Consider the following 25,321-nt stretch of genomic DNA (forward strand, 5'->3'; position numbering starts at 1 on the left):
AAACAGGTTTTAGGCATAGACTTTAAATAACACAGTTACTACAATAATGAAAGTAACTAAACCGGCCAAATTTGATTTAAAGTTATATACAAGATGTTCAAAGAAATAAACTATACCTGAGCCAAAACTGGGAAAGTAATTACATACAATAACATAACATGCAAAGATCCTGAATTTGAATTTAATATTCATTTTATAAAATTACAAAATACTTTTATTTTATATACATGTGTTTTTTAGTAAAAAAACAAAAAAAAAAAACAAAAAACAAAAAAAAAACAAAAAGCGTTAACAGCCTAATTACCTCTAAACATTTGAACATTTTCTGTATATTGCTGTGTAATACCTAGAGAAATTTAGAGACAGCTGTGACAGCTGATCCCTTTATTAAATCCCGCGAGGATCAGACTGAAAATGATCCTAATCCTGCCCAATCGAATTTAAGAATAAGCTGTGATGTCAAATATCACCTCGGTATGTAAAAATCAGGAAGTTTTGATTTTATTATAATTGCTTCAGCGCTCCCTGCTGGTGTTAGAGAGGTTTGCAAGTTCAACACAAAAGCTTAGAGCTTTTTCTTTTGTGCACAATCAGACAAAGGACATCAGACGCAGAAAAACAACACCTTCTTATGGGAAAAAAAGAGAGCAGGAGTTCAGCAAATGTAAAAGAATTTTTATATAAAAACAGATACATTCGGTCATTTTTACAATAACAGTTAATGCTACACATTGAGGTATCTATTAAAAAAAACCCATTCTCCCTTTTCTGATGCTGAAAAGACACTTAAAAACAGGTACATTTGAAAATGTATGCATTTCAGACAAGACAACAATTTGGCAAATATACAGATTGTTAATCACAAACAGTAGTGTTTATTAAATAGAAAGATGTATCACATTATTCCTTGTACCGAAGAAAACCACTCCCTCGTCCCAAGCTACATCACAAGATTTCAGAAGTGTTTAAAGTCTATGAGAACTGTGTCAAAGGCTACTGTCTTCAGGTATACAGGATTAGGTAGGATCGCAGGTAGCTAGACTTGAATGTCAGTTGTGGCAAAGAAATACAATCAGTATCAATAAATTAACGTGTTGTCGAAACAGTTCATGGCAAAACGAATATGGAAGGCATTTACTAAACTTGGATTCATGAAAACAGACAAGGCAGAAGTTGGCACATTTAGCAATAAGACAACCTACTGCTCGCCTTAATCACTACCACTGCTCCACATTATCAAGATAGTCCTCCATAGTGCTGTTCTCATCCAGATCCCACCAGTCTGGGAGCAGCACTTCAGACTCCACACCGTCTTCAGCAGCATCCTCTCTCCGCTGCTCCTCAGCTTTGACAGAATGGATGTTGGACTGTCGTGGGGTTTCAGTGGGCTTCAGCTGCCTCTCTTGCTTTGTTGCGAGCCTTCCTCGGAGCCGCCTCCTCTCCTGTTGCCGCCTCTCCCTGGCCTGCCTGCGCTCCTGCTGCCTCGCCACCTGGAAGCGCTGCAGGAAAAGGTCGCGGGCATACTCGTACAGCTCCACGTCCCATCGGTTCAGCTGGCGAATCCTGCACTGCGTCTCAGAAGGCACCTCGACACTGGATGCCCGTGTACCATTGAGTTGCGTAAAGGGTGCGATGAACTCCAAGTTGAAGGTTCGCTCAAACAGATACTGGGTCTTACGCTGATACTCAGTCAGTCCAAAGAAGGCCATGCCACGCAGGTTGCGTTTCGCACTCTCCAGAAGCACTGCCCAGCGCTCCTCCTCACTCATGGCGGAGACGTTGTAGCAGCCCACCAGGCTGAGGTCAGCCAGCATGCGGGTCTGCCGGTTGTTGGCCAGGTTGTAGGGACAGTCCATGAACTCCTGCAGGGTGCAGCCCGACCAGTCATCTCCTGAATAGCAGCTTGGCAGCTCTGTTAGCGTTGGTGATCGTCCGTCACACACATGTAAAGATGCCTTCCAGGTGGCGCCGCGTTGGACATGACGCCACTCACTAAGGTAGCGTGACACAGGGTCTCTTAAGATGGTTATATAATAATAGTTCCTACTGGAGAGAAAAAGGCGACAAGATAGAGATAAGTGACTCAAGTAGGCTTAAGATGTGCATGCAGTTAATACAATTAATTATTACAAAATAATGCTGCAGCAATTGCTTTTCTATTACAATGTTCGATATAAAAAAGACTATGTTAAAACCTGATTTTGATCTCCTGCATCATGATTTTGTGGGGAATGGTTGATAATTTGATGTAAACTATAATTAGTGGCAGTGCATAATGAAATGTATGGCATCATCCCCTTAACATACCTGGGCAAGTTCTTGGGAGCATCCGGTGAGTTCATCCGTGAAGGGACACAGCTGGTCAGTTCAGTCCAGTCTGCATGCAGCCCACAGCTCCAGCCGGTGGAGAACCGAGAGAAGAGCCAGGTTTCCTTTTTACCTGGCCGGAAGCAGGTACATTTCTTCTGACCTGCGTGGCACTCGCACGGCCTCTCTAACTGGATGTTCCTCACCAAGTGCCTACCAAACGTCGTACCGCCTGTCTTCTGAATGTGCAGAAAAACTATGACATCATCCCCCTTGATCTTAAATTCTACAACGCGATTCAAGTCTGCTTTGGTGAAGTTGAAGCGAGGGACAAAGCGGGCCAGAGCGCCGTCTTCTGCTATGTACGGATCTTTCTGGAGCCCGCCCTGGATTTCACTGCCAGCTCCCCGAGAACTAGTTGCGCTGCCGGCGTTAAACCAGGATCCCAGATGGTGGAGCATCTGGCACTCGGACCTGCTCGGGCAAACATACTGGATCATAATGACGCCAAAGAGCAACACCATGAGGAGTACGATCAGGAGCCGGTGGTGGTTGGATTTCTCATCCATCTTCCCGGTTCGGACAGAAACACATCACTCAGGCAGTCCGGACCCCTGCCTCGGATGGGGGACCTCGGAGTGTATATCTAATCTAACGCGAAAACAATAACAATGCGGCTGTTAGCCAGCCAGCGTTAGCTTACCACAGTACCAGAAACCAGACGGCAGAGTATTACAGTGTTTTCTTGTACCATCAACACCAACGCGTAAAAGTTTCATTTAAAACCGCAGAGTAGTTTTGATCGGTAGTGTTCGTTAGCTCAGTAAATCGCTAATCTTTCTTAGGCAGTAAATCCCCGTCTTCCGCGGCCATCGATTCTTGACCTTTCTACCCAGAATCCACCGCGCTCCGTGTAGGCGTCAAATTTACGTCACCGCGAAACGTCGAGAGATATTGATGGTGCCGTGGAAATAGAAAGGTGACTTCACACCACGGTCTATTTATATAACGCTGTCTGCGACTTTTAACTGTTGTCATACACAAATAAGCGCATTTATAGATACAGTAGACATCGTGTATGTGTAAACCTGACACGAACTGTTTTCTTTTTTGGTTCGACTGAAGATCTGAAGGCTCCCTGGTTTAATACCGGGTTTGCATTATAGGACATTTCTAGAAACTTGTCCTAATGGCCAAAAGTTAGGTTAATTAAAGTGCGAATATCAGTGTTTTGAAATGTGAAATGTGCGAGTTACTTAGGCCATTGTTCATGCAGAAATTTTATCCTGGTTTTGAAAAGAATCACGGTTAAAACAAACAAAAAACAACAACAAAACAAATAAAAAAAAATACAAGACACTGTTTCATATAATCATCCAATATCATGTTGTAATGGCTGCAAAGCACATATACCAAATAAACACAAGACCCGAGTGTCCCCTGATTATCCGAAACCTCCATACCCTTATGGAAATTAATATGAAATTTATTGTATTCCACCAAATGTAAATATGGTCCAAACTATGACACTAATGTACATATATATCCACTCATTTACTAAATTAGACCATATTAAGCCAATAACAGTTAATATAATGTTTTTATTTTCATTGCACCACTTTTTAAAAACTGAACTGAGTAGTTGAAATGCAAAAAAATTGAAAGTTACTAAACCACTGAATGGATATATGACCTGTCTCTGATAACACAATGGGTCAAAACATGAAGCAGTAGCTACAGCAAAGGTCTTTTCAAAACTTAAATGATAGGTTATGTGTTTTATGTGTTTAGTATTAACAATGAAACAGTTTTGCTTTTTGCTGTATTGTTGTAATTACTCTTCTTTATAATTGTTATGAAACCCTGATTCCTAATTCACTTTCACAGTAATTAGACCTCCTCGGTTATTTCAGCAAACAAATTTGATTCAGTGGTCATACAGGCAGGCAGAAGACTAACTCTTGTGTCAGAAGTTATGTAAGATTTAAAATGAAATCAGTCATTGAGCTGATCTCTATGAATATCAGCTTTGTTTCCAGAAATGGAGGCAGCTCTGAACAGAAACCTAATGGGACTCATGATGTTCCATATTTGTTAAGTGTCACAACATCACGTGGATTATCACGTTATGTGATGAATCATTCAGGAATATCTGGCTTCCAGAAAGTACTTTATTAAATACTGAGAAGCTGACCCTCCATTTGTTGCTTCTTCAATTTCCCCTCTTTTTCCATATTTTATGATTTATTAGACAAATGAAACATGTTTTTGTCATTTGTGATTATTTTTTATAGACTAAGTCCTGTAAGATAATGCTTCTACTTTGTCTTCATTTTGCTGTATCTTTATTATAGTGTTGGGTCTCATATCAGAATTCTTTTAAATGTACTTAACTTTAATTTAACTGACATTTATTTCATATGCTTTTGTCTGCATCCAAAAAGCAAATTACAGGCCTCCCACTGATAGTTTCACTGTTAGTCTTACTTCTCTGCTCTCTTATCAAGTTGGGGGGCAGGGGGTAGAAGATAGGAATTTCACCCCGCCCATCCCACATTCCTTTCTACCGAACTGTGACACCCAATTCAGAGGCCTGGGGGGCAATATGAAACATACTTAAAATGCTCTGCTCTGAGTCTAACTTTTTCCTAATCCCGTAGTTGTTAATCTTGTATTTCCAAATCTGCTTTTAAACATAATTGTAAAAGTGTAATAATATGACCTCTTCAGAAAATATGGATTTAATTTCAGTTGCATAAGGGGGTGTCCCTGTATTGCGTGTGCACTGAACTAAAATTAGATCAAAAGTAACTGGAACAGGGCCCAAGATTAAAATAAACGCTGATGGGTGTCATTGATCAGCCACTTCATGGGTGACTATTGATCTGTCTCTAACCCGATTACATCCTGCTCTCATCTGCATGAGAGGGTGATTAAAAGGGTAAACAGACGTGACGTCGCCGCGGTCACGTCACACACCGAGGAATTTGAAATGATCGCTTGTAAAACAAGATGTATCCCTCCCCTCAGATATTTGCAGGCTACACAAAAGGCGTGTCCCGCGCCCGTGTAACTACTATAATAGTTAGATTTTTTTGGAATATATTGTGGATAATTGATCAGAATATGGACAGTAAAGGGTAGAAGTGTAACGTAGCAGTAAATGGATATATCTCCAGTAACATTCTAATTTCAATTTTTACTTATGTCCAGTACTTGAGTAAATTCGCCAACTGACTTTCTACGTGTTTACAATGACACATCATTTGTATTTGTATTATATGTCAAACAGACTTTAAAGAACTATGATTCAAATTTATAATTTAAGATTTTGTTGATGAAAAAAATGATTTTTTTAAAAAAACTACAGAGCGTCGCTGCAGCCTGGTGTCCTGTGTTTTTCCCCGCAGAGTGAGACGTCTGCGCTTCATCCTCCTCTCTGGTTGTGTAAGGTCCTACTGCGGATCCACGGTCCCGCCCTACTTTTTTAAATACCCACCACACCACGGGACCGTTACACAGGAGACCATAGACATATACGCAGGAGACACCCGGGGATGAGCTGATATCAAAATTTATTCTTCCACACCGTGAATTACTCCCACAGATTGACCAGGAACATGGAGCTGGACCGGCGGCTGTTGCTGGCTCACTGTGCGGCCCACGCCCTCTCGGTAATGGCCGGTTTGCTGGTGGTCGTACCGATGGCTCTTAACGGGTCCGCCTTCAAAGGCCGCTGCGCCCTTTTCTCCACCGGCTACTGGAGGACCGAGGACCAGCAAGAACTGACGGGACAGCCCGGGGATCTGTCTCACCTGGTGGTGCAGCAGTGGGGACCACCGGCAGCCTGCCAGTTCGCCACGTTTGTGGGTATTTTCACGGTGCTGTACGGAGCTGCTCAGGGCTGGAGGTGTTTGTTCTATCTGCACGGACGACACGACGAGTGAGAAACACACACACCCACACCCACAGTCACACGGTTACCATTATGGAAACAACAAGCATGAAGCATGGTTGTATTTTAATGGGACATGTTTTGCTAATATACTGCTAATTTACTTGTTTTGCTAATATGTCTGCTTATATATAATGAATACACATGCAAACATTATTAATATTATTATAGCAGATAATATCTAAATTGAAATTAAAGTTTTTTTGTGTTGGATCAGTTTTGCGTATGAAATTAAAGTAAACTGTGGTAAAGTTGAGTGCACATAAATATATTTTTCACAGGTATATATTCACACACATATATAAATATCATGTATGCAACATCTGTTTCTTCAGGTTTTTACCAGATCTCATTTTAGAGATGACTTATTAAAGCATTTTGTGATCATGAAATTTTGAAGTGTGTTATACAAATGAAGTTACTACTGTCATTCTCCTTAAGTAATTCTGCTTGAAAGATGATCATAAAAATATCTGCTTTAAGCCTGTGTTTTTATGTAAGTGCTGTGTAGGTGATGACCATCTGCGATGTGTTTTTTTTCTGCCCAGCACGCTGTTTTCGTCGTTCCTCACGGTACTGCTGAGTGTGTGTGTGCTCTTCTTGTCTGGAGGAGCCAGCGTTATCTTGTCTCTGGGATTCAGCTCGTGGTGCGACACTGTGACGGATGACAACACACGGCCGTACAGGTACATTGTGGCGGGGTGTCCTGCATGCTGATATTTGGTTCAGGAGTTACTGGAACAGGGCCCAAGCTTGAAATAAACGCTGATGGGAGACGTTGTCCCCCGTATCTTACAGCACAAGTGCCTTCTGTGGTAAAAATGTCAATCAGCAAGAGTTAGCACATATGAGCACTAATGTTCTAAGTCAAAGCTGAAAACCACATCTATTAAACCTTTGATTCAGTTAAAATGTCACCACAGACAGACGACTTAAGTCGCTTTTGTGCGGTTGTGTGGTTGGAGACCTCCTTTTTCACCCCCTTGTTTTTGTTTGTGTCCAGCTGTGCAGAGTCCCAGTCTGTTTCGCTTTATTTGGATGTGGACACTTCCTCTTTCTACACAGAGCTTAGTCTGGCAGAGGTGAGAGCACTCAAATAAACACACAACTGATAATCTACGTGTTTCAGATTAACGTCTTCTGCAGAAAACTCAACCAGACTACGTGCAGTATGTTTCATCTATCTAAAAGCCTGGATATAAGATAAATGAGTACATACGACTGTTCTAGAGAATAATAATTACGTCGTTATTGTTAAACAAGTGATATATTCTGTCGATACTTCAAATCAAAGTTGAAGACCACAGAAATTGTGCAAATGGACTTTAAAGAACTATGATACAAATTTATGATTTAAGGTTTTGTTGATGCAATAAAACATTATTATAAAACCAAGTTTTTGCAGGAAGCAATTGTGAAAAACTGAAAGCACTGTATTATAAAACTAATTTGTAGATGGTGTTTATAAATAAGTAAAAAATTTGAGTACAAGAAAAGAAAAGAGTTTTCATCAACATCATTGGCCAAACAGTAAATCAGCTGTTTCTATGATAGAAAGCTAGCGTTGTTAGCATTAGCATCATTTAACATTTTGAACCACATACAGCAGAGACAAAACAGCCATAACAAAGTGAGTATCAAAGTTAACGGTCCAACAAAACATTTAGAAGAAGAAGAATAGATGCCTGGCACTTATGTCATATGAAGTGAGCTGTGATCCAAGGTGGTTACAGATTATTCACCGATATCAGCAAGAGTTAAAAATGTTTTTAGCATCCATTTCCTCTACTGTCTCTGTGTATTTACTGTGTAATTATATCTGTAGATTATGTAAGCTTTCATGTGACTGTGAGCTTCGTTGCTCTGTGTTCTCAGGCGTCTCTGTGGTGTGCGACGGCTCTGTGGCTGGCTCAGTCCATCCTGGCTTTCCTGCGGCTCTACCACTCTCACAGCCAGCACATCAGTGGCCCTTGTCTTCCCAGAGAGAAGGAGCTGCTGCTGGGACACAGCCCATCTGACAGCGCCACCCCATCGCCTCCCCATCCTCCTGCGACCCCCACCATCTTAGTCTAACAGAATGTGTAAGGTAGTGACATTTAACTCCACTATCCAGAGCTCATGTTGTTCCTCATCATCTTCAGCTTCTCATTTTATTTTGATATAATTCTTCATCCTACATAACAGCCTTGTAAATGAACAACATAGATGCACTATTTATGAGCCAGTAAGCGACAAGAAAATACAGAAATGCCAAAGATGGACAGGTGTTACTTTAGTCTTTTCTTAGACAGGAAAGTTTAACTGGAAAATGTGAAACAGGCCACAGTTCTCTGTTAGCCATATTTAAGGTAAATATTTTCTACTGGTTGATCTGTTAAACCTTGAATTATCTTACAGTATTATCCTGAAATACCCATTATCAGCCAGGCAGTGTTACATAATGACCGATGTATGAGCAGAGCCAGAATCACTGGCTGCACGTTACTCTGTCATCGGTCTTTAAAAAATCCCTCTCTTCTTACCATTTGGATGGTTAGAAGCCCAGGGATCACATTGGATCACATTGGATTTTTCAATGTGACTTCAGTTCCTATACAGGCCTAAAGTCTGTATCACCTTCAAATCATTAATCATGGATGACCAAGTCAGAGAAGGGTACACTAGTGTACTACTCTAGTAATACAGCCCTGCACTAAGTCTTAGCTTCATGAAGATTATGAGGTTCAGTCAATGTTTAAACAGTGTAACAAAGATGATTCAAGTGGATGATTAATATGGAGGATGCAGTTTGTGCTGTTAAATTATATTTAATTAAAAACAAAGGCTTCCTTCCCACTGACTAATCTGGGGTTGTCAAAATAATAGAAACGTGTCCTGATACTGATACACACAATACAATTAAATAGTACTAAAAGCCAACCAAAGAACCAACAGCTCTCTAAATCTGAATACTATAACCTTCCTGAAGCTAAGATTTCATACAGGATTTACGGGCAAGTGAGTGTGTTACAATTTGAGATGGCGACTGAAAGATGAGCTTTGTGAACTCCCTGAGGGGAGTTTTCCTAGAGGGGTTTTTAGTTGGTGTCCAACCTAAATGCACCAAACATTTGAAGACATTTGTGTGTAACCAGCTGTCTCAGTAAGTGGACTGACGAAGGTAGTCAGCCTATAATAAGGAAAACTCCAACTCAAATCTAAACTCAATTCTGTCTATGGTTAAAAGGGATTTCATAGCATAAAATACGGAAACACAGGTCAGAGAAGCATAAACCGAAGTATTCATTATTCATCATTCAGTATCTCATAACCAGTGATATAACAGGTTGCTTCTGTTAGTCCCTATGATTTTGTGGATTAGTGCTTTATAGTTTACATTTAAGATGCATGGATGTTTACATTTCCACTGGAGTCTGACATTTTTGCACAATTGTTGTTGTCATCAGGGAGAATATGTTTTTGTTCTGAGTGTATATTCAGATATAGCACTGAAATGCTTTTATTGTGAAGCATGTGGTGAGAGTGTGACTGAGCCACCGTGTTCATGAAACAGGCTCACTGTGTGAGCATGACTCGAATGTTCTGTTGTGTGTAACGGAAAACAAAAAATCACAGCTGACTGTCTCTCTTACCGTGATGATTTTTGTCATGACACTGTTTGTGCGAACGCAGCTGCTCTCAGGGCGTCAGTGAAGCAGTCAAATCTTCTCAAATTATCCTTGTAGAGATTTTAATCAGAAGGAAAACTTTCATTGGTTTGTGATTGTTTTTATATTGAGAGAGATTTGTGTGGAGCCCAGCGGGATCAGTGAAGAGGGAGGAGGTTACTAACTTTGTTGAGCTTTTAAAGGCAAATGAATCAAAGTAGTAACTCCCTGTTATCGTTAACCCAAGCAGCTGTAATGACACACAGACAGTGGAGCAGGAAATTTGAAGTAAAGAGAGACAAGACAGTGTTGAAACTAACTGTAATAAATTAAATGATTTTGTATGTTAACCATTGCCCTGCTTTTTACCTCTTGTACCATATTCATGTTTTGGCATTTGTCTTGTTTTAAAATAAAACACTTCCCATTGTGAAAGAATGTTGTCGTACCTCACACAAATCAAACAAAAATCCATGTAGTATATTTTTGCATGGTTGATTGGTTTAGTTGAACAACCCAAAATATAAAGATATCTAGCTTATAATAAAATGTAAATATGCAAATTATTTAATTTCATGTCTGAACTTTGTAACCGTAACAGAAAAAATGAATGAACAATGATAGGATTTGAGTTCCAGATCCAGTTAAAATGTCTCTCCTCTGTGGGCTCTTTAAACATGACCGAAATACAAACAACAACATAAATATATGAAATAAACAGCAGATATTGTGGAAATACTGCATAATCACATGAGTCCTGTGAAAATGTTCATCTCCGTTTGGGAACACTAAGTGTAGTACCACTTGTCATCTGGCGTGGCAGTAATGAGACGCACTCGTGTCAAATGTGCCATAAATTACAACGAAGAAGAAGTAATCAGCCAATCACAATCCGGGGCTCCATATTAAACCTTTGTTTTGGTCAAGCCACCGAGTTTCATTTCATTTCATTTTGTTTAGTTCATTTTACTTTTTGTTGATCTTTTTTTCTAACTCAAAGTCACGTTTACACTAAGAAGACAGTGGAATTTATCATAAAGCGGTAAGAATGAAGCTAACAGACATTAAAAAGTTAAAAGTGGCAGAGTTGCGGTCGCGACTTAAAGAACTTGGTTTGGACAGTAAAGGACTGAAGGCTGAGCTCGCCACCAGGCTGTGGTCTGCTTCAGAGGCAGCACAGAGTGGGACAGTATCTGAAGAAGAGGTACAAGTACAAAATGACAGCTCACCGATGCCTTTAACACCAGCCGAGACAGCTGAGGTCCACTCTCTGTCCCCATCGCCGCCTAATACTGAAGCGTGTGTCACTACGCGGAGTGAAGTAGACCGGAGCAGAGAGTACGCGGACACCGCCACACAGACAGAGACTGGCCCGGGCACACCAGCACTACAGTCAGGATATGAGTGTGTATCGGAGCGAGTGGTGGACTGTCAAGGCGAGGGAGGAGAGCTGGAGGTCCATCAGAGACATGCAGAGGATCGTGGAGAGGAGAAGAGGACTCTATCATCAGAGGACACGGACAGAGGACGAGCTTTCTATGAGTTCAAGGAGGAGATACGGTACAAGAGGTGAGCTGGAGTTGTAGCCTCACAGGGCTCTTTTAAATGATGTCCACAACACAACTGTGTAAATAACTAGGAAAGTAGTAGTGGTTATCACGAATAGTCAGATTTGAGAAAGTCAGAGATATGAAAATCTCAGTATTGACAGTTACTGTGTGTAGCATTTTATAACATTATATTAACATTTATTCACAGTTAGCACAAAGTACTTTCCCTTGCCCTGAGATCTGATTACTATTCCTCATATATCTTGATGAAATAGTACTTAGAGACTTAATAGGAAACATTAGTACAACATAGTGGTTTCGGATAGTTCAGTCATTTCAGTTCAGTCTTTAGTACCAAGAAAGTAAAGTAATAATCACTGGAGAAGCATAAAAGCATCTTCCAGAAACAGTATGTACTTAATAAAGTGAGGGTGTTTGACCCTGTTGTCACTTTGACACCGACTGACTGGTCTAACAAAGTCTGTGTCTGTGAACACAGTAAAATGAATCACATTTGATAAGTAATTGTTTGAACCAAAATCAGAGGTGTATTAGATTGACTTCCCACTGCTAAATCCTATGTTTTACTGATTTAAAAAAGACTTCTGAATCTCTAAACGGGTTGAAAATGGAAAAGCAACATTTTTAAATGGTTTAATTTAAAAACAATAAACTTAGTTTTGTGAATAAGCAAACATCTGTTTTCTCAAACAGAGCCAAGTCACCACAGCCACCACTGGAGAAGGCAGAGGCAGAGGCGCAAGAGGAAGATAAAGTCAGATTAGATCCATGTGAGTATTTTTCTCACATATTTTCTAAACACAAAAAAACACAAGAGACAGCTGGACCCTCCCTGTGGCGCTGGCACACTCTGAGTCCGCTGTGACTACTTCGACGTTGTGCGTACTGTGCACACTGATGCACGGTTTGTACGTCTGTGTCAGTTTGACGCCGTAGCTAGAGAGCTGTAGCTAACGTTTCTTATTCCTTTCACAGACGACTGTCACCTCCACTTTGAGGTGAGTCCTGACGGATCCTCCGGGCAGCCCCGGTTCTGGGCTCAGTTCCCCCTTCTGTGGTCAGGCGGCAGGCTCACCCACGGGGTGCAGCAGGGCAGGGTGGGCTTTGAGGTGAGGCTGGAGAGGAAATTGTTGGCTCCACAGTTGGAAGGCCAAGAAGTAAGGGAGCCCTACGGTCTGAGAGTCGGGTGGTCGGTGGCTGACACCTCTCTGCTGCTGGGTAAGGATCCACTTTATTCAATCCTTCTTCTCAGGATGAGTTACATGAACAGATGCACAGTCACTAGCAGTGTTTGTGTTGCTGTTAAAAGACTTTTAATCGTATTCATATTATGCTTTTACTTCCATCTGATTTTTTTACCAGGTGAGAGTGAACTGTCTTTTGCTTATGATGGAAACAGTAGAAAAGTGTCTGGAGGAAAACAAGAGCAGTTTGGAGAACCTTTCTCTGAGGGAGACATCATCGGCTGTTACGCTGTGAGTTAAATGTTTTTCCTTTGTATTGTTTCGGTGTTTTCTCTAATGTGCACTCACTGTCATGCTTCCACCTGCACACCCGCAGTCTTTTTTCACAGACGGTGCTGTTGAGCTCTCTTTCCACAAGAACAGTCGTTTCATGGGTGTGGCCTTTTCCCTGGACTCCTCGGCGCTGCTGGGCCGGGCCCTGTTCCCCCACGTCCTCTGTAAAAACTGTTCAGTCAGACTCCTCCTGGATCCCACAGCTCCTCCCTGGTACCCCGGCCCTCCAGGCTTCACGGCGCTACCAGCCCTCCCTGCTCGGCAGAGGGTTCGCTCCACGCCAGCCCCTACCTCTAGAGCACAGTGTGAGGTGAGGCAGCGGCTGGGTGGATTCATTTTATTCTGAAAATAAACTACAGTGTTTACCGCATACAACATGTGCCTTTTATAAATTACAGCTGAAGCTATTTCCTTTCATTTTGGTCATAAATCAAAATATTGGACAAAAGAAATTACTGCCTGAAGATGCTCCCAGTTGAAAGAAAAGTTAGAAATAGTCCAGTTTTTAGTTGTTGAGATAATTCAGTCCAGATTAAATGTGATGAGGCTGATAAAAAAAAAAGACACATGGTTTGATTGTAATGATCCACCTTTCTCTCCATCACACAAGGTGGTCATGATGGTGGGTCTTCCCGGTTCTGGGAAGAGTCTCTGGGCCAGGACTCACATGAAGCAGCATCCAGAGAAGCGGTACAGGCTGCTGGGAACAGAGGAGCTGCTCGCATGTATGATTGTCAGTGAAACCTTCGCCTTCACGCTCAAGTTTCTTAGATTTACGTTCAACGATGACGAGCGTCTTGTTATCTAACTTGACTGACGTGTCTGTTTGTAGAGCGGTGGGCAGAGGGACAGCAGGCTGCGCCAGGCCTCTCAGTGTCTGACTGACTTGATCAAGGTGGCTGCTGAGACTCCTGCCAACTACATCCTCGACCAGGTAACTTCACAACTAAATATTTAAATAATAGCGCTCAGGACTGCGTTAAGAGGCACAAACATTTAAAACTCACCTGTATAATATATTTATATAAATTTATTATTTATATACATCATCACAGTGTTATTTTCATAATCATTTACTTCAGAATTTTGTATGTGTGACAAAATATAAACCACCAAGTATGTGCAGTCAATTAATTAGGTCCAGTTATCTTATCACATCTCTCTTTGTTTCTAGTGCAACATCCTCTTCTCGGCACGTCGTTACAAGTTGCAGCTGTTCACGGGCTTCAGGCGACGGGTGGTGGTGGTCTTTCCCTCAGCGGACGAGTGGAAACGGCGACTGGCAAAGAACCAGATGACTGATGGCGAGAAAATACCTGATACGTCCCTGCTCAAACTCCAGGGTAAGCTGCTTTGTAGCAAGGGGCTGCAACATTTCGCAGGACAAGGACTCCCAAACTGATGGAGAGATTAAGTAGGGACCCCATACCTACTATACACTGACTTGCCACTTTATTAGGTACACCTGTTTAATTGCTTGTTAACACAAATAGCTAATCAGCCAATCACATGGCTGCAGTTCAGTGCATTTAGGCATGTAAAGGAGATCAAGACAACTTGGTGGAGGTCAAACAGAGCATCAGAAGAAAGGGGAGAAAGAGGATTTAAATGACTTTGAATGGGGTATGGTTATTGGATGGGCTGGTCTGAGTATTTCAGAAACTGTTGATCTACTGGGATTTTCACGCACAACCATCTCTAGGGTTTACAGAGAATGGTCCGAAAGAGAGGAAGTATCCAGTGAGCAGCAGTTGTGTGGATGAAACAGCAAGTCACCCTGTGTAAACAACCAGACAATCAGACTTTTGATTTCCAGAGTATCTGCACATCTTGAAAAGTCAATTAAAACTTCTCATTTCCTCAAGGAAAATGATGAATATTTCCTTCTGATGGTGATAACATTTTTGTGTCTGATTGTGGGCTGTCAGGACATGTCTGTAAACTCATAGTTATCATTGTCACTGCTGCTACGTTGTCTTATTAGACTGATTCATCCAGTTATTTCTATGCGCTAAAATCATTTAAATAATCATTTATGGCCATTTTATCTCCTTTCTTCTGTAACATGACTTCTTTCCAGTGAGCTGCAGTCTCCCAGAGCAACAGGCTGACCTGCTGGAGGAGCTACTATATGTCGACCTGCAGCAGGAAGAGGCTCAAAAGCTCCTCCAGGAGTACAAAGACGAGGCCCGCAGACTGCTGCCCCCCGTCCCCAAACAGGAGAAGAAGAAACCCAGGCTTTACAAGAAAAGACCCCACCCTTACAGCTCTCTGCCTCCACACAAGCTCCAGTGGACTGGCTCTAAGGGTCAGCATGAGAAATAGTGGTGGATAATATTTGATTTGTGAAGTTTGATGTTGTAAGTTGAAGTTGTTTTTGTCTTTTCAGGGCGGAACACGCAGTCATGGAAGCAACAGCCGAGATACGTGAGTGCCATTAATCTGTTTTTATTAACTTGAAACAACAGAGAAAGTACAATATAGTTTCCAAGGTCCCTAGAAAAATAATAATACAGTACACTCCCATGTAAGGCACTTTTTAAGATGTGTCATGTTGCACAAATATTGTCTTTATAGAAAAGGTGTTGTCCAGCACCAGCACTAAACTCAGTGCTTTTAGAAGAGGATATAAAATCAAAACAGACAGATTAAGTCAACCATAAACTATGAACAAACATAACAGATATCACACACATTGAAGGTTTCTTAACCTTGCTTTAAGATAAATGAATGTTCAGCTATTGTTGTAGAGTCACAGCTCTACAACAAGTGTAACGTCTCATTTGACTGACCATGTTATTGACCGTTACTGAAGTGTGAAAAATTACAATTCTTTTTTTTATTTATTCCGGTCTGGTTTGAGGTGAACACAAGTAGCTCTGAGCAGTCGGGTCAGATTTACCACATTTTTAATCAGATAAAGTTGTATTTAACTTTTGATTTAATTTCATGTCATTTTTTATTCACATTTCAGTGGAACGCACCTTATCAGGACCAGAGCTCCTACTACAACAGAGACTTTGGTTCCAGTGGATATGAGAGCTACTGGTGAAGAAACGCACAATCTGTGATTAACACGATGCTACTAGTGACATTTATCTTGAACCACGTGCTACATCTGCTGCTCTCCCAGTTTGGACTAATGAGAGATAATCAGGTTTTGGTCACTTTTTACAGTCTTAACCTTTATATGTAATTTACAAATGATGGGAAATAAACAGCTGTTTGCACACTTTCATTAAATGAGTGTTTAAAGTAAATAAATACTCAAACTCTTTCCTCTGTGAACATCTGATCATCTGGATCCATTTTGTGTTCCGCTCGGCCCAGCGTCGCCTCGTCCGCTCTGCTCTGGTTCTCCGTCAGGTTTCACGATCTGATAAAGCAGCAAGGCTCCTTTAGCTGAAGGACACAGCTCCGACCACAGAGGGCTGCTTCTGTCCAGCTGCAGCGCCTCCTACAATATTCGACATTTCACAAGTCACCGTGTTTTAATTTGCTTCCAAATCAACTGCTCCCGTGAGTCTGTGCAGCTACAGACTACTGACCGTTCTGCTGAGGAAGACGATGTCTGTGGACTCATGGGCCTCTGCTCCTCCTTTCCAGTACAACTTTCTTACTTCATCAGACGTCAGGGAGCAGCTGAGGACGCACAGATACAACGTCTTTATGAAGACATTCAAGGCAAATTTACTCCAGATTTCACTCACTATTTCTGACCACACATCTGCTGGCTGTTCTAAGAGAGCTCGTTTCAATGTACTTATTTAACCAGATTAACTAAACCTAGTTGAATAGCATTCAAGACAATTTATATATATATATATATATATATATATATATATATATATATATATATATAACCTCACTAGACTGAATGTCAAAAAAAAATGTCTGTTTTTTTTAATCCAGGTCAAAATAACTTCATTAACTATTATTATTATTACTACAGAAATAATTGAGTACCTGACGTAGAACTCAGCACTTGGTCTTTCAGCGCTGGTGTGATTCAGAGCGACGCCCATCAGGACGGGTGCTCCAAGGGAGGTCAGAGGAATATTCACCTGGAGACAGAATTTATCAAGTGAAAAAAAAAGAATAAAAAGTGAACAGTTTTCTGTGTTCTTTGGGATCAGGATCACGTGAGTGAAGGGTTCATTCTTCCCAGTAGTTCATTACATTCATTAAAGATGCTACACAAACAACCAAATGGAAAACGTTTGTATCAGGCATTCGTGTGAATGTTACTTAGACATGTATCACCCGCCTAGACCAGACCAGGTCTAATGAAATATCTGTAGGATGCACTAGGAGGGGGGGAGGATCCTGCCCTAACCTGTCTGGTGAATCCTTGGGCAAGACGCTTAAGCCACCTCGCTCCCAACCTGAACTCCACTGGTGTATGATTGTGAGTGAGGGGTGCTGGTGGCGTTTGGAGAAGCCTTAGGCGCAGACTACAGCAGCCATGTTTCTGTCAGTCTGCCCCAGCTGTGACTACTGAGGGAGTTTACCACCACCAGGGTGTGACTGTGTCAGCGAATGAATAATAGATTTGATTGTAAACGTTTTGACCATCTAATGATAAAGCGCAATATAAAACAATGCATTATTATTATTATTGTCACAGAGGCCACTCCCTTCAACTCATAGGACACAAAGGCCCCACTAACATCATTGTGTTGTCAGACACCACAGGACACCCTCAGAAGAGTGATGTCCATTCTCTGATGACTGGGTCATAATGTTATGTCTGATTATTTAATGTTCTGATCGGATCTGATTAGAGAATTGCATTACTTTTGCTTAAATATGTGTTTCTACTCAATCACTATGTGTTTTGGTGTTTAGAGCCTCGTAAAGAAACAAGTCTTGAGTCTGAAATGACTTTAGAGGTTTAACTAGAAAAGCCCACCTCGTCTCTGATCTCTGCACAGACCGAGGAGAACAGTTCGCAGACGACAGCCTCCGTCCTCTGCTGCATCATGGTCACACTGATCTGCCCCTCACACACTGCCTGGCCCAGGCGCTCGCACACCACCTTAGGACAGAGTAACAACATGAGCAAGACGTCAACATGACTGACACTTAACTGTATTCACTCTGCGTCACCTTGGGCTCCGGGTGGCCCCCGGGACAGTCAATAAGCCCCCCTGCCTCCGCCACTCTCTGGCTCCTCCTGATCAACACCACTTGACCGTCTTGTGTACACAGAACTCCACCCACACCCAGAGGCTGCGCCAGCAGTGCCAGAGGATCACCGAGCTCCACCTCGCCACGCTGACGGAGCTCAGCCACTCGACACGACCAGTTTGTTCCCAGGTAGTCCTTGTAGCAGGTAAGGCCCAGTCTCAGAGTGAGGAGAGGCCCAGAAGGCTGCTCAGATGCAGTGTCTCCATTGGAGGAAGCACGTGACATTTTACCAAAACCATTTTTTTCTGTCTGATTTGTGCACCCGTTGGCGTCACACAAATCCTTTTGTCTTCGTGTGTCCTGGTCCCCCGCACAGTCCAAAAAAGGGACACGTGGTGAATTAGCGGAGGGTGGTTGTTTTGTAGAGGCCAAGCAAAAAGAGTGGAGCCTGAATTTGGACCCATTGAAAAGCCATGGCTCCTTGGACACGCGCTGCGTCCACAGTTCCTCTATGTGACACTCCAGAGCTGGATCCGTCTGCCTGTTAAATCTGAGGGAAGAGGGCGGAAAACGACACTTTTAAGTTTACCTTTTAAATTACACTTTATCATGTACATGTATTGAATGAAAATGTGTGTGTTTGAACACATGAATACCTTTCAGAAAGCTCCACTTGTACTTGAGACTCCAGCAGCCCTCCCCAGTGTGCACAGTGCAGCAGCACAGACACCTCAGGGTCCATTGTCCCTCTCCACAAAAAGACCCGCCAACAGCAAACACAGTAACCTGCCAGAGACGCAGACCAAGAATGGCCAATATTAGAATTTTAGTTAAGATTTAATCGAATATTGATGCAATTCTCTCTCATTTTCCGGGTGACGGAGATAAAGTATTAATGAACATTTAAAATATACCTATAATTATGTCATCTTTGTTGTCAATACTGTGATATTCCTCTATTATTCTACATGTCTGCTTATTCAAGCAAAGGGAGTCATCCTCTGCTTAAAATGGTTCTAGAGGAAGTTTTTTTTTTCTTGTTTGACCGAGGGTCTTGTATGCTGAACAAGACCATAAATCCACTTGTGGTGCATCAGTTGAATTCAGAGATGTACTCGTAACCGCATCAGCCAAATGTCTGTAGAAACATCCTGCCGGCCACATCATAATTTGAGAAGTCACGGTAGACGTTTCACTGCTCGGCTGTAAATAATAAGAATATCTCGCCTTCAATCATAATACACGGGAAACATCTTTAATGTCACAACCGACGGGGGTGTGACCAGAACAACTTCTTGTTCTCGTAATGTTGAACACGTAGAGTAGCTCATTCAAATCCTGCGTGGTTTAATGTGGATTTACCTTTTAAAGATCTTATAAACACGGAAAAGGGTAAGATATTAAAACGCTTGAAGGCTTGAATCACTCCCCATGAAAAGTGCACGAATCAAACGGTAAAGAAACGTCAAATGAGAGACAGCTGTCAAGATGTTTTAGGATGTTACATGTTACAACTATGTTAAAATAACTGTCAACTTTCAATGAACCAGAACTGAGAACTAGTCTCACATGCTGCAAAGCCCTAATAAAACAACGCGATTACCCCGTTTTGCTGTATTTTGCTTAACACTTTTAAGCTAACATGGCCTGGACAATAATTCATTAAGTCTAAACTTGTACACGTTGTGTCTATCTTACCTTTCAGACGTGGAAGCACGAATGAAAACAACTAACACGGAGTAGTTTCTTCCTCCTTTTTGTACCAGTGGCGAAATGAGCTCACTACCACCCCCAAGTGGTCAAGAGTGTGAACTGCAGGCAATACAATGCAGTATTAATCTACTTATTAACGGAAATATTTCATTGACAGCTGGAGAAAATATAAATTGTTCAAATGCAAAATTGTGCAAATTATTTAAACTAACCATTTGTCTGTGTAAGAAAATATTGGTGAGTTTTGATACAGTCTCATGAGCATATCCTGTATAAACAGAGTTGTGGTTGTGTGTTATCAAGCTACCCAGTATCACTGACAACTTCTGGTCACTTGACGTGGGCGGTGGCAATGAGCCAAGATGGCGGCCCACACTACTACCCATGAAGCTGGTCCCTTCGACTTTAAGCCATTAATATTGGGTCCCTGACACTTTTCAGAAAGCTCCACTTGTATTTGAGAGTCCAGCAGCCCTACCCAGTGTGCACAATGCAGCAGCACAGACAACTCAGGGTCCACAAACAGATCAAGACCAAGAGCACACACAAGAAGAAACCACCAAAGCTACCAAAGACACAGCCCAAGGATCGTCAACATCAGGCTTTTAAACAACCGTTAAGATTTAAGTGAATATTCATGCACTTCTCTCATTTTCCAGTGACGGAATTTTATTTTGGAGGTAAAATCTCTCTATTTCCGGTTTAGCGCTAGCTAGCTTGACGCACTGTACAGCTGCTTAGTTACGACACAGAGTTCTTGTGGTATGTCACCTTCCTTTATTTAAGCTCAGGTTTTAAACGTGTTTAAGTTTCAAAGTACGTTCTCATATTTGGTGTTTATCTGACCAAACGACACCAACAAGTGTCAACGTTTTAGAAAGAAAACGTTAGCCGGGGACTTTGTTTGACTCTTAAAGCTAACCCATGTTAGCATTAGCTTCTGTGCTCAGGCAGCATAACAAAGTGTCCCAATGGAAGCACACGATTTCTGCATGTTTGTATTGGACAGATGTGACTATTTCATTTATTTCGCACACGGTACATGTGCATTATGAACGTAATTAACGTAAATTCAACACATGACAAAGTAAACTAAATGAATCACCACGGTTCAAACAGCCCCAGAAACAAAGCCAGTTGGAGTCAAAGTGAGTTACAGCTTGGGTTAAAGATTCAGCAGAGATGATTAGAAAAGTCATAGGACCAGCTGATATTTGTGTTTGGTTAGTCCCTCAGACACATTTCACTCACCTCGTCTTTTGTTGTGGTCCTCAATCACATGTCCACAGATGAGGGGACCTTTGCTGACACCAGCCTTTTCAGTGGAAACACAGTGAAAGGTAAATACTGTGCATTTGTACATTAGTTCAACAGCTCTGTATTATTTACAGGTGATATGCTGAAACCAGTTGCTCACACGATACTTATGATAAGATCACGATAAGATCACGGTCAAATAGTCAACGTCATTTTTTTCATAGACAGTTACAGAGCAGTCATCAGAGGCTCTGGTTAACTTCCAGCTGATTCCATGTTTCAGAATGAATTTAAAGAAGATTTCATTAAGTACAATAGTCCTGGATTTTACCCAACTATAACATGACTTAAGGACAGTCTTTATCAAATGACTGAAAAAAATCTTGTCCTTTCCCTGCTAACAGATCTGTAACAGGTGTGTACTCTGTGTGCAACATACACTTTTATATATTTAAATTGTTGCTTCACTTGTGTCAGGAATATTTCAGTTTTAGATATCCGCCTGCTCTGCCTGTCCTTCTTTGTGACATCGCTGATGTTGACATCTGTCCCGTCTGCACTGGTCCCACTTGCTTGTGCAGCCTTTTCATTTTCCCATCATGCAGTTGGAGGCTCAGCTGCGTCTATGTCAGAGTTGTCTTTGGTGCTGCAAGAATGGACTGCGGCTGCTCTCCCAGAGCTACGCACACAGGTAGACTTCGTGTGTTGAGTTCAGAGTTGTTGAAAACAACTTATTCATATGTTCTGTACGTTCTGTGCCTGCCTTGTTTTGAATTCCTTTCTCTCTCACCACAGGAAAGCTGTGAACTACTACGACCTCCTGGGCGTAAAATCGGATGCGTCGCTGGATGAAATAAAAAATGCGTTTTTTAACAAATCTAAAAAGGTATTATTCTGTTTTGTTACAGTAGATGTCGTCTGGCCACACGAGGGCAGCCTTTCACAACCTAGTTTGTTCTTGCTAACGGTTGGACTTCCTGACTGTTTGTTTTCATGTTGTGGTCCTCAGTGTAAATAAGGATGGCTATGTGTATTTACCTTGTGGTTCTGGCATAAATGAGAGGTGGGACCACTCACCCTTTACAGAATGGTAATAAGTGCAACCCATACATATGCAAGCATTTGTTTAATACATAAAAAATATGTCCACATGTCCATATGCTTGCACCAGAATATCTCTTGCTTCTCAGGCTGCTTCGGTCTCCAGACTTCATTACTGACTGTGCTCCCCTCGTCATGTAGCTTCACCCAGACAGCGACCCGTCAAACCCAGGGCTGCACACCCAGTTCGTGGAGCTGAACGAGGCCTACCGAGTGCTGAGCAAAGAGCTGAGCAGGAAGGAGTACGACTTAAAGATCCGACACCCGTACAGCGGAGGTCACGCCTTCAGATCTACCTCCAGTACCGTCTACGGAGCCAGGTGACGGTTCACGCCATCTGTTAATTTGTGTCTAATTGTTCGTTTCACATAACCTGACCTTCCTCTTTAACACGGTGAGTGTGGGTGAAACGACAACTCTCTGCTGTTCTCATACAGCAAAAGGACGAGTTAAAATCACTGGCCTTGGAGTACAGTGTTTGTGTGCTGTAGCAGTCATGCTATCAAGCTCGGGAAGCCTAAACAAGTTAAACCTCAAGTGTTGCTGTAATGAATCAAGAATTCATCTCTGTCCCTTCCCAAAGAAGGAAAACAGCTCCGGCAATTTATTGCCCTGTTTTTGAATCTTATTTTGAATCTTTCAGATGTTTGAGGTTTCACTCGGCGCTGTGCGCACGAGTTTGTTTCGTGTAGTAGCGGAAGATGGTGGTTTAGTTCCAGTGTCCTAGTAAACCATGACGAATGCAGAGTGAATTTATTAACCATTTCTTACATAGTTGTTGTTATAACTTCTCACAATCACAGATTACTTTCTCATCCATCACAATTTTATCAGGATTTACCTCTGAACATCTATCACACCCCCAGGCTCCAATTAACCTTCATTCACTTTGTACTTTCCGACTGACCAGTTCTCCGACTGTGATGCACCTTTGATAATTTTTCCATCAGTGCGGAGGCTCAGGACAGCAATCGCTACTGGGAGCAGTTTCGTCAGTCACACACTCAGGAAGCAACGGCAGACGAGCGACAGAAAAGTCGGAGGAAGAACTTCCGCCTGGTGGCCTACTGTGTCATCACTATGATGCTCAGCATTGGAGCCCACGGCGTCTTCTTCAGGTAAAAAAAAAAAAAAACTCTGTTCATCTCTAGTAACTTAAGCTGTCAAAAAGTGTAGAGAAAATGTAAGATGTTTCACCCCTGACTTGTAGTGGGGTGAAGCAGAAAGGAAAGACAGTAAATTTTGAGATAAACACAGAGTTTATCCTTTGCAAACACGCCAAACAAAACACAGATGTAAGGGGGTAATTTCTAAATCACATGATGCCCCGGGGTAAAACTGATCCCACGCGAACAGGCTTTTAGAAAGATGAAAAATTCACAAAGAAGTATGAACGTGGTAAACGTTTCAATCTGCTACCATCCATGTTTTCTGAATTCTCTTGGTGCAGTCACAAGTTTTTTCCTTCCTGCTCATTCGCATCCAGATGAATGAGGTATTCGTGGACACGTCTCTGTGTCGGGTGTTTTGGCAAAGCCTCACGACTTGTGGCCTTGTAGCTGTGTTCACACGCTGACTCAGTGCCACTTGTGTTTGCTCAGATTCACTTCTTTGTGATGTGAGGAGCCACTATAACAGCTGTACAAACTCATAAATAGTCCTGAGCACGCAGAGGGCCGGCCGAGCGTGGAGTTTTTAACGTTGAGCAAAGACTCTAAACGGCGTCTTGACCCAACTTCGTCCTCCAACTCTTTCAGGAAACTGGAAGAAGTTCACAACAACTTCATGGATGAGAAAGATAGAGCAATCATGGAAATTTACAATGACTCCAAAGAGCGGGCCAGGTGAGTGCACGGGCTCCTTCACTTCAGTTTATTCTGTTCTTTCTTGTTTGGCAACAGCAAATTTATTTTATTTGAGTCTGACGGCGTTTTATTCTCTGTTCCTCAGGGTCAATGGTTTTAAGAAGCAGACGGAAATCCTCCGTCAGAAACATGCCGAGTATGTGGAGAAATACAAAATCCGCACTGATGGAGCGGACAAGTAGGAGAGTCTCCAGCTGTGCTCTGTGATTACGGTGTTTGAACTGCCAGCAGGTGGACGGCTGGATTAGTTTCAGTAAAATTATTCTCTGACGGTTTTAAAACATGTTTCTGCACCTTATTTTCCTTCAGTGTTTTTTTTTTTGCTGAAATCTGCAGAACATGGGTGTGATGCGGGAGGGTTTCAAAGAGATGTTTCTCGAACACATTGAGCTATACATCAATGGACTTGTGTGTTGAACCACTTAAAGCTGTTGCTTCATTTGAAGTGTTGTGACTGCCAGACAAGGAATAGGATGTCCACCTTCTCTACTATGTTGTCCACAGGATCCACCACGAGGACCACTGTATCTGCCACTAATGAACACTCAGCAGCAATTTTTATCCTCAGCCTCATTTTCTATATTGGTGTCTTGGGATGCACTCCTGTCGTATCCTCACAGGCTAGGTGAGCCTCACGCTGTTTTGAGGGTGAAGCGGTTGAGACGTGCCTCTGGCCCTGATCTGTATTCAGAATTTCATTTTCAACCCCCTCTATTGAAATACTGTGCATGTCTTACCCAGTTATGAAACATCTGTTTAAAAGACAGAAGCTATAAATTCTCAATGTAAAGACTTGAAAAGGATGTTACTGAGTAATGTATTTATGGTCAAACTGATGTGACAACCTTTTTACAAATGTATAAATTTAACTGAAGGCTCCAGCACAGAAGAGTATACTGCCAGTTGTTATTTCAACCCCCACAGCCAACGTTTATCATTCTGCCTCTCGGTTTTTAGATCTATTAGACATTGCGTTCATGTGTTTTCTGGCCGCCTTATCTTTTCCTTGGAGGGGAACGATTAAAAGATCATCTGTCTTATCAATCATTACTTCCTGTTTGCTTTGTCTCTCATTCACACATGTTTTGGTTTTGATTTTAAGACCTATCTGACTTAGTAAGCGTTTCAGAGATGCCTTCCCAAAACCGAAATCCTTCTGCTTCTTATTGGCGGAGGCGACGGGTTGTTTTTTAATGAGCAACGGCGCAGAGGAGCCAGTATTGTTGTAATTGGATAATTATTTATCTTCTTTGCTTTA

General features: G+C 41.9%; 5 protein-coding genes across 10 annotated transcripts; 3 read left to right on the forward strand and 2 right to left on the reverse strand.

Annotated features, from left to right (window-relative positions):
* Positions 1-654: 654 nt before the first annotated feature.
* Positions 655-3,231, reverse strand: hs6st2 (heparan sulfate 6-O-sulfotransferase 2). 2 transcript variants are annotated; one of them, XM_047584458.1, is made up of 2 exons: positions 2,308-3,231; positions 655-2,043 (listed from the first exon to the last, which is right to left on the reverse strand). In XM_047584458.1, the coding sequence occupies exons 1-2, from the start codon at positions 2,874-2,876 to the stop codon at positions 1,218-1,220; spliced, it is 1,395 nt and encodes a 464-aa protein (XP_047440414.1). In that variant the 5' UTR covers positions 2,877-3,231; the 3' UTR covers positions 655-1,217. The 2 variants fall into 2 exon arrangements, with proteins under 2 accessions (XP_047440414.1, XP_047440413.1); XM_047584457.1 differs by having other exon boundaries at positions 655-2,046; positions 2,308-3,226.
* A 2,507-nt stretch (positions 3,232-5,738) lies between these two features.
* zgc:153018 (Transmembrane protein 179-like) lies at positions 5,739-10,344 on the forward strand. The gene is made up of 4 exons (XM_047584462.1): positions 5,739-6,250; positions 6,811-6,948; positions 7,266-7,344; positions 8,138-10,344. The coding sequence occupies exons 1-4, from the start codon at positions 5,928-5,930 to the stop codon at positions 8,333-8,335; spliced, it is 738 nt and encodes a 245-aa protein (XP_047440418.1). The 5' UTR covers positions 5,739-5,927; the 3' UTR covers positions 8,336-10,344.
* A 441-nt stretch (positions 10,345-10,785) lies between these two features.
* On the forward strand, positions 10,786-16,274 carry si:ch211-107m4.1 (heterogeneous nuclear ribonucleoprotein U-like protein 2). The gene is made up of 11 exons (XM_047584456.1): positions 10,786-11,478; positions 12,174-12,250; positions 12,456-12,698; positions 12,843-12,955; positions 13,041-13,307; positions 13,608-13,730; positions 13,830-13,931; positions 14,172-14,340; positions 15,078-15,305; positions 15,387-15,424; positions 15,972-16,274. The coding sequence occupies exons 1-11, from the start codon at positions 10,958-10,960 to the stop codon at positions 16,047-16,049; spliced, it is 1,959 nt and encodes a 652-aa protein (XP_047440412.1). The 5' UTR covers positions 10,786-10,957; the 3' UTR covers positions 16,050-16,274.
* Positions 15,422-21,509, reverse strand: nudt22 (nudix (nucleoside diphosphate linked moiety X)-type motif 22). Of its 2 annotated transcripts, none has more exons than XM_047584459.1 (7): positions 21,092-21,509; positions 18,784-18,913; positions 18,107-18,677; positions 17,910-18,035; positions 16,964-17,061; positions 16,546-16,639; positions 15,422-16,454 (listed from the first exon to the last, which is right to left on the reverse strand). In XM_047584459.1, exons 1-7 carry the CDS (start codon positions 21,201-21,203, stop codon positions 16,293-16,295), a joined length of 1,293 nt encoding a protein of 430 aa, XP_047440415.1. In that variant the 5' UTR covers positions 21,204-21,509; the 3' UTR covers positions 15,422-16,292. The 2 variants fall into 2 exon arrangements, with proteins under 2 accessions (XP_047440415.1, XP_047440416.1); XM_047584460.1 differs by lacking the exon at positions 21,092-21,509 and adding an exon at positions 19,826-19,939.
* On the forward strand, positions 20,552-25,113 carry dnajc4 (DnaJ (Hsp40) homolog, subfamily C, member 4). 4 transcript variants are annotated; one of them, XM_047584464.1, is made up of 8 exons: positions 20,552-20,602; positions 21,130-21,180; positions 21,679-21,788; positions 21,893-21,983; positions 22,340-22,518; positions 23,149-23,316; positions 23,956-24,042; positions 24,149-25,113. In XM_047584464.1, exons 3-8 carry the CDS (start codon positions 21,697-21,699, stop codon positions 24,243-24,245), a joined length of 714 nt encoding a protein of 237 aa, XP_047440420.1. In that variant the 5' UTR covers positions 20,552-20,602; positions 21,130-21,180; positions 21,679-21,696; the 3' UTR covers positions 24,246-25,113. The 4 variants fall into 4 exon arrangements, with proteins under 4 accessions (XP_047440420.1, XP_047440423.1, XP_047440421.1 ...); XM_047584465.1 differs by having other exon boundaries at positions 20,588-20,602; positions 21,575-21,788; XM_047584463.1 differs by lacking the exon at positions 20,552-20,602 and adding an exon at positions 20,634-20,988.
* The last annotated feature ends 208 nt before the right edge of the window (positions 25,114-25,321 follow it).

Source organism: Mugil cephalus, chromosome 5, assembly GCF_022458985.1.
Source record: "Mugil cephalus isolate CIBA_MC_2020 chromosome 5, CIBA_Mcephalus_1.1, whole genome shotgun sequence".
NCBI classification, from domain to species: Eukaryota; Metazoa; Chordata; class Actinopteri; order Mugiliformes; family Mugilidae; genus Mugil; species Mugil cephalus.